The sequence below is a fragment of the Oratosquilla oratoria genome, chromosome 26 (assembly GCF_046742065.1).
Source record: "Oratosquilla oratoria isolate Oo_2021 chromosome 26, ASM4674206v1, whole genome shotgun sequence".
Classification (NCBI taxonomy): Eukaryota; Metazoa; Arthropoda; class Malacostraca; order Stomatopoda; family Squillidae; genus Oratosquilla; species Oratosquilla oratoria.
Window position 1 is genome coordinate 22,856,557 of NC_134802.1, and position 15,192 is coordinate 22,871,748.

The 15,192-nt window shown below is 39.2% G+C and overlaps 1 protein-coding gene across 5 annotated transcripts in view; it reads right to left on the bottom strand.

Annotated features, from left to right (window-relative positions):
- gus (splA/ryanodine receptor domain and SOCS box containing gustavus) overlaps window positions 1–15,192 on the bottom strand; it is a 224,981-nt gene that overhangs the window by 160,339 nt on the left and 49,450 nt on the right. Inside the window, exon 1 of one of the 5 annotated variants that reach the window (XM_076209429.1) lies at window positions 8,691–8,712. The exons of 3 other annotated variants lie outside the window; for them this stretch is intronic. In XM_076209429.1, the coding sequence (XP_076065544.1) occupies window positions 8,691–8,697 (7 nt within the window). In that variant the 5' untranslated portion in view covers window positions 8,698–8,712. Of the gene's footprint in view, window positions 1–2,081; window positions 2,231–8,690; window positions 8,713–15,192 lie in introns of those variants that run through there. One more of the 5 variants, XM_076209432.1, reaches the window with a different exon arrangement.

The following is a 15,192-nucleotide window of genomic DNA, read 5'->3' on the forward strand; positions in this document are numbered from 1 at the left end:
CACCTCAGTAGCAAGATCAGATATGCCATCAGGTCTACTGAAGAAAATTCAAATCACTCCTGTTACCACTAAAACTACTTCTGGCAGACTCTAGAATGGTTATATTCCTGATTTTTTAAGACATTTGCTATTATATCAATCCACAATGGGTGAAGTTTGAAAATTTTAAATTGTTTTCCTGTCTCTCATATTACTTGTGTAAATGTTTTGTGTATTGTGAAATGTCCATTAGTTAAACACTTGGAAAATATAGATCTCAACAATGAAACATGATATGGGTTAAAAGACAGAGCCTGCCTGTCTACCCTTGTCAACACCTATATAATCTTGCCAAACAATGCAATATCTCTATAAACTGGAACTGAGATGGTGTACCTTGATTCTAGTAACACATTTGACAGAGTGGAGTGTAGGATTATATAACACAAACTCCATGTCTTATCTGGTGAAGCAGGATTATGGATTGCTTCATTTTTAATGACCAAGAAACAGTTTGTCTAAATCCACTGACAAGAAAGAAGCAAGTAATATTTGAACCATTCCTTTTCCTCACTCTTATGCTTGACATGAATGCCGATACCTAACAATCAACATTTTGCTCATGACATAAATATCTAAAGGATAAAATATGCTACTCAAAATAATTTCTAATAAGAAGGCTTGGAAAGTGTAAAAGTAGACTGATACTAATAACATGAAATGTAATGAAACCTTTCAGTTCATTAATCTTGACTTCTGTAGAGTGTAGTCCTAAGTCTTATACAAAGTTTTATAGTCATACCAAGCTCAACATGTTTATGACCTTGGAGTGCGTGATAAATATAGCAAGATAATGTAAAATTGATTTACTACATACATATACCAAGGCTTTTTCCCCCTTACAAGGGGGGTAGCCAAAAACAAAAAAGCATAAAATCATTCCCACCCACCACTTGATTTACTAGAAATACAAATTTCGAAGACATACAGAACTCCCACCCCAAAAGAAAAAGCAAGAACCAAAACTACGCTACTATACTCAGGTCACTATCAAGCTAACAGTACAATCAAAGAATAGTCAATAGGCATATGCACACAAATAACTAACACCACCTTTAAACAACCTAAATATTAAAAATTCCTATCAAATATAAAATAAACAATGAAAAAATGTCAACTGCAAATGTGGAACCCCCAAATGTAAGATGTCAAATAAACTTCAAGTGCAAGTTAGACATATTTCTGTCAAAACTAAATGACATCCTCCAACATTTCCTTGCAAAGACATGATTGGCCGTGGCACTGACCCTATTTGCAAGGTGAGGAGAATAATATTTTATATTGGCAAACACATTCTTGTAAACACAAGCATGACACTTGCATGCTTGAAAATAAAAATATATTCAAGATAATAGCATGGCTTTCATCCTGCCAACAACACAGCTGTCATAATGGTGACAAGTTCTTCAAAAATGTAAACAACTATTGACAATTATGTAATAATAATTGTCCTGGCATTTATATGCATAATGCATACATAGATTCAATACTCGTTTAGAATTTGAAAACACATGTACATGGTCATGGATAAAATAAAATCCTGCAAAGGCCATTTAGCATTTTAAGCACTTCCTGGGTAAGTGACAGGTATTCCTTGAAGACCCATTCAGATTCTCAACTCCCTATGCACATGACAGGAACAAGTGCTAGCTTCATATTGCATTTTGAACAATAATACTGTTCCTATAATTATAACTACAACGAAATACCTTGTTACAAACATGTTGAGGGGGGCAAAGCCAGGGTTGGAGAATTTCGACTGAAGCAATGTCAACTCATACATAACCGCTCAAACCGAAGTAAAACTACCCCATAATTCCAAAATCGATACAGATTCACCCACGAACACGAATCCAGGACTTTCCGAAATTACTTCTCTTTGTGCTATGGTGGGGTCTATATTCTATATAACTGTTCCCGCCATCATAGACAGGTACTACCTCAAAACACGTCGTTTTTCCATGGTAATACGCTCCTACGATGGTTTATAGCAGTCGTCAACACACTTCAAGGCACGACCCATTACCGCCAATCTGACTTACTTGTTTTCCATCAGTAAGATGGCCCGTGATGAGTAAATTATCCAATAATACCATGCAGGTGCACAATAACCATACAGCCCGCACTCGCCACAAACTCACTACTATTCCTTCCGAACGCCCGAATCTCTATAAACAAAGTCTAGAGAGCAGTTCGCTTATTGGCTATGAGGTGGAAATGTTTGCCAGTCGCATGGTCTTCCACTACTTTCCAACCAATGAGAATTTAGTTTGCAGCACTACTAGATAATAATGATTTGCACTGTGTTACTAGCCAGGATTGAAAGATGCAAAAGCTAGGTTCTCTTTACTAAGCAAGTATACATGGCAAGAATGTGTATTTACGATATTTCTTGAAACCATAAATGCCTTATTATTCTTTTAAAAGGTACTACTAAACACTTCATATGCATCTGTTTATTTTGTCAATATTTATAAACGATTACACAAAACGAAACTTTGACATTCATGCCCAGACTGAGATAAGCTATGAAAATGTTTGACACTACTGCCACCGATGGTCCGCCTCGCAAAACTGTCCCCTACCGCTGACAAATATAAACAATAAAACCAATATGATAATATCAGTATCGTATTCCGATTTTATATTTCACTATATAATATTTTCATTCAGATTTCAATTCCCGTCACACTGAATATAGCTTATCTTTTTCATGTTCAAATATTTCCAATTTCTATATCCTTACATAGTAAAGGAAAAAATAAAATATAACTCCTACCCACAATGAGAGACTGAGCTGGGAGGGTATGGTATAGGGACCTTGGGAGAGGGGACCGTGATCATAATAGAATGACAGAAAGGGGGATTGGATAGGGAAAGGAGAAGCACTGGACAGAGGGTGGGTGAGTAGGAGCAGGGTGTTATTGGGGTATAGGGATTATAAAGATTGGTGTAAGAGAGGGGTTAAGGGACAGAAAGAGAAACGGGATGAGGGTCGAAAAAGCGGGGATTTGAAGAGGGTTGGGCTTTGAGAAAATCGTGAGGGAGAGAGGTTAAGTTATGGGAGTTTGGAAAGGGTGTGTGTGAAAATGTAAAAAACTGGGAGGTTAACTATAAAGTAAAAAATATGGGAGTATGAGTGGGAATTATTGATGTTTGGGGAGAGCTTGATAGATGATGGAGATAGAGAACAACTGAAATTACAGAAGGGATTTTAAGGGTGAGTGTACTTTAGGTGGAGAGGTGGGTTTGCAATGAAAGGAAGATTAGTGATACAGGGGTAGAGTTGGGTTAAAATGAAACAAGGATTAAAGTGAGAATGGTTGAATGGCTGACATATAATACATAAGGTGCTCCTACTATAGGATCATATGACACTAAGGAGCTTATGTTCAATACTTAGCTGCAACCTATATTCCCCCCCTTTCCCCTAAGCGATGTGGAGACATCTGCATAACAGCTGATTTTGCCACTTTGTCCTGTGCTTTCATTACCCACCACACTCATGTGTATAAAAACCATGACACTTCTTTGCTACTCTGAGCAAGAATATGCACAACCACACACCCACCTCCAGAGGGATATCCATAATCATATTGCTCACTGCTCCATCAACAGACTGAAATACAACATAATGCTGCATGACCAACCCCTGATATCCATCCCTCTGAATCCTCTCTCTCCTAATAGGAGAGTCCACATGGCTAGGTTGCAATGCTGCCACCATCCAAAGGTGGCTGGATGACTGTATTGCAAATAAATGTCCAAGATGTAATACTTCACCCCATACTATACAACACATCATGGAGTACTACATTGTACAGAACTACACATGCCAACAACACAACATACTCTAAAATTGACTAAAATATACGAGTCTATCTAAAAAAAGTGTAGGCTCAGAAGTAATTTGATACAGGTCTTTAAGATTTTAAAGGGAACTGACAACACCAAAAGTGATGAAGTTTTCAAACCGAATCTGAACAAGACAAGAAATAATGGTCTCAAATGGACAGATAGTAGCTTGAATTTGGTGATGGGTAGAAACAACTTTGCCAACCATGTAATAAATGAATGGAATAAACATCCTACTGAAGCAGTGCAATGTAGTACAGTTCAAAGTTTTAAGATTCAGATTCATTTAGATAAATACCTAAGCAATATGCTGTAATGCCTACCATTTATTCTATTTATTCATTTATCATTATCTATTATTTATCTATTCTTTTAATACAAATTACTAGCATTTATCTGTTTGTCTATTATTTACCCTTACCTATTTATTAATTCTATCTATTTATTCATTTGTTTACAAAAAATTTATTATTATCTTTTCACATCCTAGTTATGGCATGCTCTTCCTTTGCAATCTTTTATAAACCCTATTCCAGCCATGGCATTCATTGGGGAGACATGCTTGGCCAGACAGTCTAGGGAATGACAACAACCACCATCACTCCATAATCTGTGGCAACTCAAAATATTCCTGATCTTGCAGTAACCTTGAATGGCTCAGAGCAATACAAGTTCTCTCCACCAACTATAACAATATTGTACCAGAGCAAAAAACCTGCAAAATCTGACTTCTTAAGTTATTGTGACAGTTACAATCACCCTTTGCAACACCTTCACAAGAAATACTGGCGATTTACTGATGATAAAATAAACAAAGAAGATTCTAGTTTAATATAAATTTAACCCGTTCTGTACTGGGCAGAACTTTTTCTTTTATTCTAACTCCTGTCAAGTTATTTCATTCCTCTTTGTGGCATCCCTTTGGTAATAAAAGGGTTATGCCTACCTTGAATGCTTTCCATAATAGGTGTCAATTTTCCTTTTATTCTGGCAACCACCAGGCTCTTTTATTTTACTCATCTCCATGACACCCTTCTGGAAGCAAATATATCATAAGGTAGACTTGGAAGCAAGTTTCTTTACTGGAAAGAGGATTTGAGAAAATTCAAAGAGTAATTCAAGAATAGCACTCATTGCAAAAGGAAGAGACAAGACAACCCAGAGGGACAAGCAGAACCAGTCATGGTCCTTGTTTTACACAATCAACTTACTAACGGATTAGACAGCTCTGCAAATGACTGCTTATATGAGTAATGTTGAAGTGCAAAGGAGAATACGAGGTAAGGGATGAATAGAAGCCATGCAGTCAAATCCATTTAAATTCCTAAATGGAACAAAAAACGCAAATGGCAAATCAGAGAACGACAGTGGCAACATAAAGAATGGAAGAAGACAGGGAAAAAGAAAAAGAGAACAATTCATTAACAAATTTGCTGAAACATCAACCCAAGTAAAACACCTAAACAAAAGAAAAATTAACACTGATCTAGACATGGTTATAATACTAATTGATTATATAGGACCTATAATGCACAACTACAATATACATCTGTATCTAAACTGTATTGAAAAAGGATATGGCTAAACTCAAAATAAGCTCAAAGGGAGTTTGTTGAGGCCTTTGGAAAAACTGGGGACACTTCAGTTAAAACCAAAGGAAGAAGAGGCAAGATTTCTGCTAGTATAAACATCTTATGATAAAAGGACTTAAAAAACAAGATACCATTGAAATGTGCAAGGAGAATGAGATGCCACTATCTAATAAGTCTGCTGTCTTGGGTCTCTCCTACATGAGATCTGTGTTCCCAAAATATCTACCAATGTGACTTTGATTTGCCCTTAAATCACACAGAAAAAATGCTGTATTGCTGCCTATGTTTACTAATGTTCAATAATACAAATCACATGTTCTGGGGTCCACATGAAAGGGATATGTCACTGAGTATCTTTTGATCCATACCAGTGGGCATGCCATTTCTGGGGAGCTGCAAGTCTTATGTATGAGAAAGCCACAGGTGTGATTGCTGTGCGTAGCTATATCAATTCCAGACTGAGAATATTTTGGTACTAATCTTTAATACCTGAGACTTATTCACACCATCATTTGGCTATTACAAATAATTGCATCAAAATACAATGAAGTATGGACTCAATGATAAGTATCTGCTTCTGATTGTTCTATGAAATAAGTGTCAGAGAATCATTTCCTTGCCATTCATCTTCAAACCCCACAAGATGCAGCTCCAAGGGGTGGCATTCAGACTCTAGGTCTAAACTAGAGCACTCTCGACTAAGACTACCACCCCCTGTTATTCTAGATGTGGACAGCAGTCAACTGGAGATTGCTTTCCACCTCTTCCAACAAGCTGATGACATAGAAATAGAACCATACTGACATAGCAGACAACAGTTCAATGTTTATTCCCAAAGAGATTGATAAGACGACAATGACTGTTCCTGACGACTGTGGGGTTGTGGGCTTCCAGTCAGTGAATTTCAAGGTAACAATGGCTTTTGTAACTATTACACTATCTAACTCATTAAGCAATATGAAAATATTGTATGAAATACAAGTACTGCACAAAAGAATGTACCAAGTGGATAATGAAAAGGATCTTGATATAATTATCAGTAACAATCTCAAAACATGTAAGCAGTGTAATTCAGTCTCAGAGAAAGCAAATAAAATTCTAGGACTGATTACATGATCCTTTGATTTCAAGTCCATCTGTCATCAACCAGCTATATGTAGATCATTAATCCGTCCACATTTGGAATATGCTGTGTCCATATTGATGGATTGGAAAAAGTACAGTAGCAGCCACAAAACTGGCTCAAAATATCAGAAATAAATCATACAAAAACCATCACAAAAAATGCATAGACTCAAGGGTGACTTGTTACAAATCTTCAAGATTTAAAAAAAAATTACATCAAAAGTGATGAAATTTTCACACTAAATATGAATCAGATGAAAAATAATGGTCTCAAGCTGTCAGGACATAGATTTTATTTGGAATTGGGTAGAAACAACTTTGCTAACCGTGTAGTCAATGAATAGAATAAACTTCCTGCAGAGGCAGTGCAATGTAGTACAGTTTAAAGTTTAAGATTCATTTAGATAAACACCAAAGCAATGCTGTGATGCCTGTTAATTGCTTGGTTCATTTGTACAGTGCTCGACAAAATTCGCGCCTGCTTAGGCCAGACCGGGCGCAAACTATGGCGAAAAAATGATGGTCATTTTGATGGTGAAACAAAGATGTCAGAACTCGCGCCTGCCTGTATGACGTCACTGCATCCAAGGACGATGCGACCAGGGAAGCTGGAGCGTGTCAGTTGCCTCAGGGCATTCGTGGAGGTAGGGTGTGTGTGGCGTTGTGCTCGTGAGGGGGCCAAGTTTTGTGTCGCATTTTTTTACCTTTTTTCCCTTTTCAGTGTAAATATGGCTCCGACCAACCATTTAAGCAATGAACAGATTGCACAGGTGCTGGTATTGAAAGATGCAGGCCATGGAACGAAAGAAATAAGTGACTTGATGAACATAAACCCTTCCACAGTGCGCAGGTGGATAAGGCGTCGACACCAAGAAAACAGTGGTGCAGACCCAGTGCCTAGAAAACACACTGGCAGGCCTAGGAAAACTTCCCATAGGGCTACTAATGGCCCTATGGTGAAGGGCTACTAATGGCCCTATGGAAAGTTTTCCTAGGCCTGCCAGTGTGTTTTCTAGGCACTGGGTCTGCACCACTGTTTTCTTGGCGTCGACGCCTTATCCACCTGTGCACTGTGGAAGGGTTTATGTTCATCAAGTCACTTATTTCTTTCGTTCCTTGGCCTGCATCTTTCATTACCAGCACCTGTGCAATCTGTTCATTGCTTAAATGGTTGGTCGGAGCCATATTTACACTGAAAAGGGAAAAAAAGTAAAAAAAAAATGCGACACAAAACTTGGCCCCCTCACGAGCACAACGCCACACACACCCTACCTCCACGAATGTCCTGAGGCAACTGACGCGCTCCAGCTTCCCTGGTCGCATCGTCCTTGGATGAAGTGACGTCATACAGGCAGGCGCGAGTTCTGACATCTTTGTTTCACCATCAAAATGACCATCATTTTTTCACCATAGTTTCCGCCCGGTCTGGCCTAAGCAGGCGCGAATTTTGTCGAGCACTGTATATTCATTTCTATGTTTAACTATTTATTCTTAGCATCTAACCTAGTTATGGACCAAAAGGTCATTTGTCAGTATGCTCTTCCTTTTTAAACCTTTATAAGATAGTATATGGACATGAAGGCCTCAAACAGCTGATACTGGTAGATTAAAAGAAAATGTTCACCCTCACAATTTTTTTTTGCTTTGTTTTTACTCACAAATGGACCAGTATATGCTCATGGACCCACAAAAAGAATCTACAAAAGTATACAAACACACTTCACCAGCTTAAAACTACAAATCGGATCAAGCAGCCTCCCGTTAAACATGGCTATATTATCCCATGGCCAAGCTTGAGACTTTTGGATATTTTGGGCCCCTCAAGCACTTCAGCATAAGAATCACTAAAACCACTCCAACTGAACATCTTCATACATAAGCCAAAATCCCCTACATAGAACAGAATATGAAAATGGTAGGCACACAGTTCTATGTGGGAGCCTTCAGCCCCACCCAACTGTCCCAAGCACATCCAACTGAAAAAAACAGCAAATTATCCAAACATGTACAGTATCCTACACACCTGCACCACACAATACAACCATACTCAGATAACAAAACAAGCAGTCAAAGACTAACCAGACATCAGCCCTGCAGAGAAATCCCACTCGTATTAAGCAAGAACCACAATGGCATTACTGTGTTCAGGCCAGCATCCAGCTTTAAAACAATACCAGCATGGAAGCCATGTTAGTTCGTTAGTTCGTCCACATTTGGAATATGCTGTTTCCGTATGGTCACCGAATCTCATTAAAGACATTGACAGACTGGAAAAAGTACAATGGTGAGCCACAAAACTGATTCCAAATATTAAAAATAAATCATACGAAAATCGACTAAAACATATGAATCTGTTTTCCCTAAAAAGCGTAGACTCAGAGGTGACTTGATACAGGTCTTTAAGATTCTAAAGGGAATTGACAACATCAAAAGTGACCAAATTTTCACATTGAATGAGAATCAGACAAGAAACAGTGGTCTCAAACTGTCCGGAAATAGATTCAATTTGGAAGTAGGTAGAAACAACTTTGCCAACTGTGTAGTTAATGAATGGAATAAACTTCCTGCACAGGTAGTGCAATGTAGTTCAGTTCGAAGCTTTAAGAATCATTTAGATAAACACATAAGCAAGATGCTGTAATGATTATAATTTATTTTATATTATTTGTTTTTGTTTTGTTATCATTTGTCTGTTTGATTTTCATTTATTATTAGTTATATGTCAATAATATCATTATTTACTATTTACCTGTTTGTTTATTATTTAACTATACCTATGCTTTTATGTATTTTATTTGATATTTACATTATTATAGTTTTTATTTATTATTTTATTATTATGATTTTTTTTTTTTTGCATCCGACCTAGATATGGACTAGGAGGTCTCCTGTCGGCATGCTCCGCCTTTGTAATCCTTTGAACACATCATCCTGCACTGTCCTACCCTTGCCTTACTCACAATAACACAATAGTTCTTCCTTGAATGACTTGTGGGCCAATTCTGTGGTTGTTGCCAATTACCTAGGAAATGTGGGTCTCTTGTAAGAGACCTGGGGCAATGGACTGAGTGACTGACCCAGCAATTCAATCACACCACCCACTGAAACTGACAGTCTGATCCTGGTACAGTACAAGTAGGTATTAGACTACAATATATAGCCCTTTATTAATTTCAATTGTCTCCCAAAGAATTCTTTTCACAATATTTTTCATATCTTTATTATGAAAAAGGAGCTGGGGAGCTAAATTTCAGTCAAATCATCCTTATGAATCCTGATGTTTAATCACGAACATATGTGTAAGCAGGTGATCAAAGAAGGTGACCCTGGTGTAACAGAAACATCTTCACCAAATAAATAAGGACTTCTAGGTTTAAGTTTGTGGCAGTGTCAGCTTCTTACATGATACCCACTAACTCTAACATGAAATATGTGGGTGTGATGGATGTGAGGTCTGGTGTAATGTTTGTAAAATTTTACTATTTTGTCTGTCAGACTGGGTAGATCAAAGAGTTCCTTGGTGGTTTGGGCATATGAAAAGAATGAATAAGTAATGATTACAAGTGTGGAAAACAGAAGCAGAATAAACTTAAGAGGACCAAAAGGTCTCCTGTCGGCATACTCCTTTGTACGACCAAGGAGATGGATGGACAAGGTAAAGGGCTATTGGATACTGGATGCAAGAGGAGTATATGTCAAGCAAGGAAGATAGAGTGAAAAAAGATAGGAGTGAATATAGAGTGATTGTAAATGGATGAAGAAATGAAGTAGCTTGAAAAGATGCTTTGTCTGTTCTGTAGTTTTTCTGAGTGGATGGAGGAGGTCACCATTTAATGAAGTGGTGAGGGTAAACCAGCTCTAGCTGTTGGTATCGCTGCATTATCGTTAATCCAAACAGCATAGCTGGGGATAAGGATGATCCTTCATCCATGAGGTGCTAAGATGGGTCGGTTGATAAATGGGTTTTAGATGTATGTAACTATTGTCTGGCTTGTGTTACTGTGGGTCTGTATCTTTGACATTAGAGCAGCAGCAGCAGCAGCAGCAGCAGTAGTAGAAGTAGTAGCAGTGGAAGTAGTAGCAATAGAAGTAGTAGTAGTAGAAGTAGTAGCAGTAGTAGTAGTTGAAGCAGCAGTAGTAGTATTAGAGGTAGCAGTAGTAGTAGTAGTATTAGTAATAAGAAAACAGGGAGGCAGAGGAGGAGGAGGAGGAGGAGGAGGAGGATAGGAAGAGGAGGAGGAAAAGGAAGAGAGCAATCTCTGGCTGTCAATTCTTTTTATGCGAGAGAAAAATGGAGGAAAAATAGTCAAAGTTGATCAAGACCTTGGGCCCAGCCCCTTGGGATTGAACCTTGAGATTAAGTGAGGATGTTGATGGGTTTTTGAAGATGGGCAGCAGGGAGATGATTCCCTTTGATATCCATCTCACAGGACCACCAATTTGCTGGTACCCATTTTTGGTCCCTGTAATGAGACAAAAGAAATATTATCCATACAAATGAAAAAGAAACTACTATTACTCCACAAGCAGGGACATCCTACCAGCAACTCGAACATTTCAAGGATATACTCCTCAGCTTTCAAGTCTTAAACATCCTAAAATCTTATTCTGAGTAGATATCAATGAATACCATCTAACATGGCTAACCATACTGTGCACACTAATATATATATATATATATATATATATATATATATATATATATATATATATATATATATAAAAAGACCAATTGTACTCAATAAACAACTTAAAAGCCTACAACTAACCAACAAACAACCTCTAAAGAAACCATGCAGCAATCTCTCTTGATATAACCTGCTCTCTGTCTCTACAACTACCAACTACCTGGACAACCATCTATGGTCTCCCCTCATATTGCTACCACGTAAAAATTTCCATAAAACAGAAAGTGTCAATCTTACAATGTCCTGAACTCACTCCACCAGACAACTCCATATAATCTCTTCAGTGAGTGACATATGGACTGAACTACTGACTATGGCCAGCTTCCTAGAGACCACAGATCCTGAAATAGAGAACCGTGGCAAAAGACTGAATGATATTTCTGTAAATCTAACCCACAAAATCTGGCCAATATACAAATAAGCTACAAAATATTGGCCAGCATGTACCAAAGAGGATAGATATGATCTTCCAGACTTCATACTGAACCAGCTTTAGGTACCAAACACATAATACACAACCAATCAATCAATCCATTGTCCTTATTATCTCTTGCGGGACCCCATAACCGCAAAAATGCAGCCATGGCTTCTGCTTAGAAGTCACTCAGTAAAATGATTTTCTGTTGCTGTCTGGAGGGTGTGAGTGTAGGGTAATGTAGTACAAGGTGCTCTGTTTTCTATGTGGTGGTTGTAACTAGAGTAATTGGTGTCTGTTTCCACACCGATTCAATGTTAGTGCTGAATGTAGACAAACTCGTACAATTCTTGCTTGTCTTAGGAGTGATTCTTTAATTTTTTTCAGTTTCTTGGTGGCTTTTGCTGTGGCTTTGCTGGACAGGAGCATGGTCCTGCATCTAGTTTTATTTTGAACATCTTTTGTGTTATTTTCCTCTCTTCTTGTGGTGTGGGTTTGAAGTCTACTAGATTTTTTTTTTTTGTTAATGATATTGCATTGTTGTTTTAGTAATACTATTTTGTTTTCTGTTACTCCAAAAGGCTGGTGATAGATCCAGCAGAAATATATGAAAAGCTTAAATTCTAGCCTTATACCACATATTACTTCCTTTGGGGCAAGAACTAAAAAATGAACACTTCACAAAATCAAGGAACAACAACCCAAAAACTAGTCACAATATTCAAATCTAGAAACCTTATAAAGAAACACCTCAATATTCAAATCTAGAAACCTTACAAAGAAACACCTATCACTCAAATGTGGTTCACAAAATCAAGAACAAAAACTCTACCCATACAGCCCTATAAGTTCCTCATTGCTCTACCCTACCATAAACCTGACCTGTAACCCAAATACTTACCCCATGCCCCCCATTTCCCCTTCCTTCCTCGTCCCTGCCCCTACTTTTAATCACATCCCTATCCCTGCCTTCAAATTCACTACTATGCTCTCAACCACACTTCAGACCAATCACAAATACCCGCAGAAGATGGTCCCACGAGAGGGATGTTAGATAGAATCATCTCCATACTGCCCATCTTCAAAACTCATCCTAACTTCTACCTGGAGGTACAGCCCTGAGAGGTTGACACTCCATCCCAGGGCTAGGTCTGTATCTCCTCCATTTTTTCAGGTGACGCAAGTTGACAACCCACAACTGCTCTCCTCCTGGTACAAGCTGATGACATAAAAAGTCTCACACTAACACAACACAAACATCTATCCAATGTTTCTTCCAAGAAAGACCTATAGTCAGACGACTGCTGTCAACTACTGTAGTGCTGCTGGTTTCTTGTCAGTAAAATTCATGGCAACATTTATCATCCTTATTACTCAATCTTACCTCCAACCCCACCTTGGGATAGGTTCAGGAAGGTTGGGGGTGGATGTGGGTCAACTAAAGTGGGGTTATGGGCTGGGAAGGGTTGAGGCAGAGGCATCTGGAAGAAGGAAGAAGACTGAAAGAGGAACCAGAAGGAAGAAGGAAAAGTAAAAGGAGTAGATTTAGAACTTACAAGTAGAAACAAGAGCAGAAGGAGGAGAAAGGGTAGAAAGGGGAGGAGGAAACTACATAGATAAGCCTTTCCAGGGCAGGGCTGGCACTACTAGTGCTTCTGATGTGATTCACGCCTCTTACGTGTCCGAACAAAATTCATTATTAAAATGAGCGAATTTGATCAGTGTTGTGCAAGAACCGAATGCACAAACTAACAATTTAGTTCCTGGGGCAAATGCCACCTGCAAAAATTATTCCGAACATGAAAAGATTTTCCAAGATATATCTCATGATCAGACATACTCCTAGAAAAAAATCTACCTTAGGGAGAGGGAGAGGGAGAGGGAGGGAGAGAGGGAGGGAGGGAGAGAGAGAGAGAGAGAGAGAGAGAGAGAGAGAGAGAGAGAGAGAGAGAGAGAGAGAGAGAGAGAGAGAGAGAGAGAGGGAGGGAGGGAGGGAGGGAGAGAGGGAGAGAGGGAGGGAGGGAGAGAGGGAGGGAGAGTGTGAGAGAGAGAGAGAGAGAGGGAGGGAGAGAGAGATAGAGATAGAGAGAGAGAGGGAGGGAGGGAGGGGGAGGGAGAGTGAGAGAGAGGGAGAGAGAGAGAAAGAGGGAGAGAGAGAGAAAGAGGGAGAGAGAGAGGGAGACAGAGAGAGGGAGAGAGAGAGAGAGGGAGAGAGAGAGGGAGATAGAGGGGGAGATAGAGGGGGAGATAGAGAGAGGGAGCGAGAGGTAGAGAGAAAGAAAGAGGGAGAGGGAGGGAGAGGGAGAGGGAGGGAGATAGAAAGATAGCGAAAGAGAGAGGGAGATAGAGGGAGAGAGAGATAGAGTGACAGGAAGGGGGGATACTCCCTCCAAAATAAACAAATGCAACAAACAATAAAAAGGTAAATAAAGAAAATAAATAATGACTGTACAACATAAATATTCACGACCACATCAAGCAGGGTCACTGTGTTAAGGAAACCATCAATGTATAATTCCATAGTCCCGTTGAACCTCCCACCTCTTCCATCCTCCCTTACGTTATGAAAGGAAGAGAACGCACTAGAGCGGTCTGCACGTCCCTCCATTTGTTCGTTCGTTTGTACGTTCGTGTCGGCCGAACCATCGCCTTCATTATCGATCGGTGGGGCGTCGAATCGATCGGCAAATCCATATCCAGGGGGTCATTGACCCCCCAGCCCCATTTCCTCCTCCAAACCCCATCTCCACACCCATGAACTGTTTTACCCAGCTGAATGGAATCGCCTGATGCCAGCCAAAAAAACACAATCCGGACCGGTAGACGTTATATCGAATCTACGATTATAACCTGCAACCTTTACATATTAGGGGTTGTTCTTCCATTCAATAAAATAGTTTGGCGACAACCAGAAAAAATCGACCCCCGCCGCCCACGGCCTAACACGCCCTTCCCATAACTCTTCGGCCTTCACGTACTTTCCCTCAACTACGAACGCAAGCCCCGTCTTTCATGTCCACAAGCGCATGCGCACGTACAATTTCCACGAAAGAAAACCTAAATATCGTATAGAAAAATATTAAAAATTCTTAAGAAAACCACAAATGTTCTCTTTTAAAGTAGTGAACAAAGGTTAAGAGGCAGAGTGAGGGACGCTCAAAATAAACAAGACACTCCAGCTATAGAACTGTGCAAAATTCAAACTGCAGAAATAGAATGTTGCGAAAATAGCAATGAGGATGAAAGCCTTACGCCACAAAACCAAGCCATAACTTTGTGTTTCAATGAGGCGTTATTGAAATAAAACAGCACGAATATTTGTGCAAAAAATGTTATGTTATTATTATTATTTTCAAATAGTGACAAATTAACGACTGCCGGCAGTGGTGGCGCTGGCTCGCTCTTACTCAACGGAAATTCCCCACACCATGGCATGAAAATTTCGTTATCCCTTCCCGTACCGGAAAGTACTTATCCT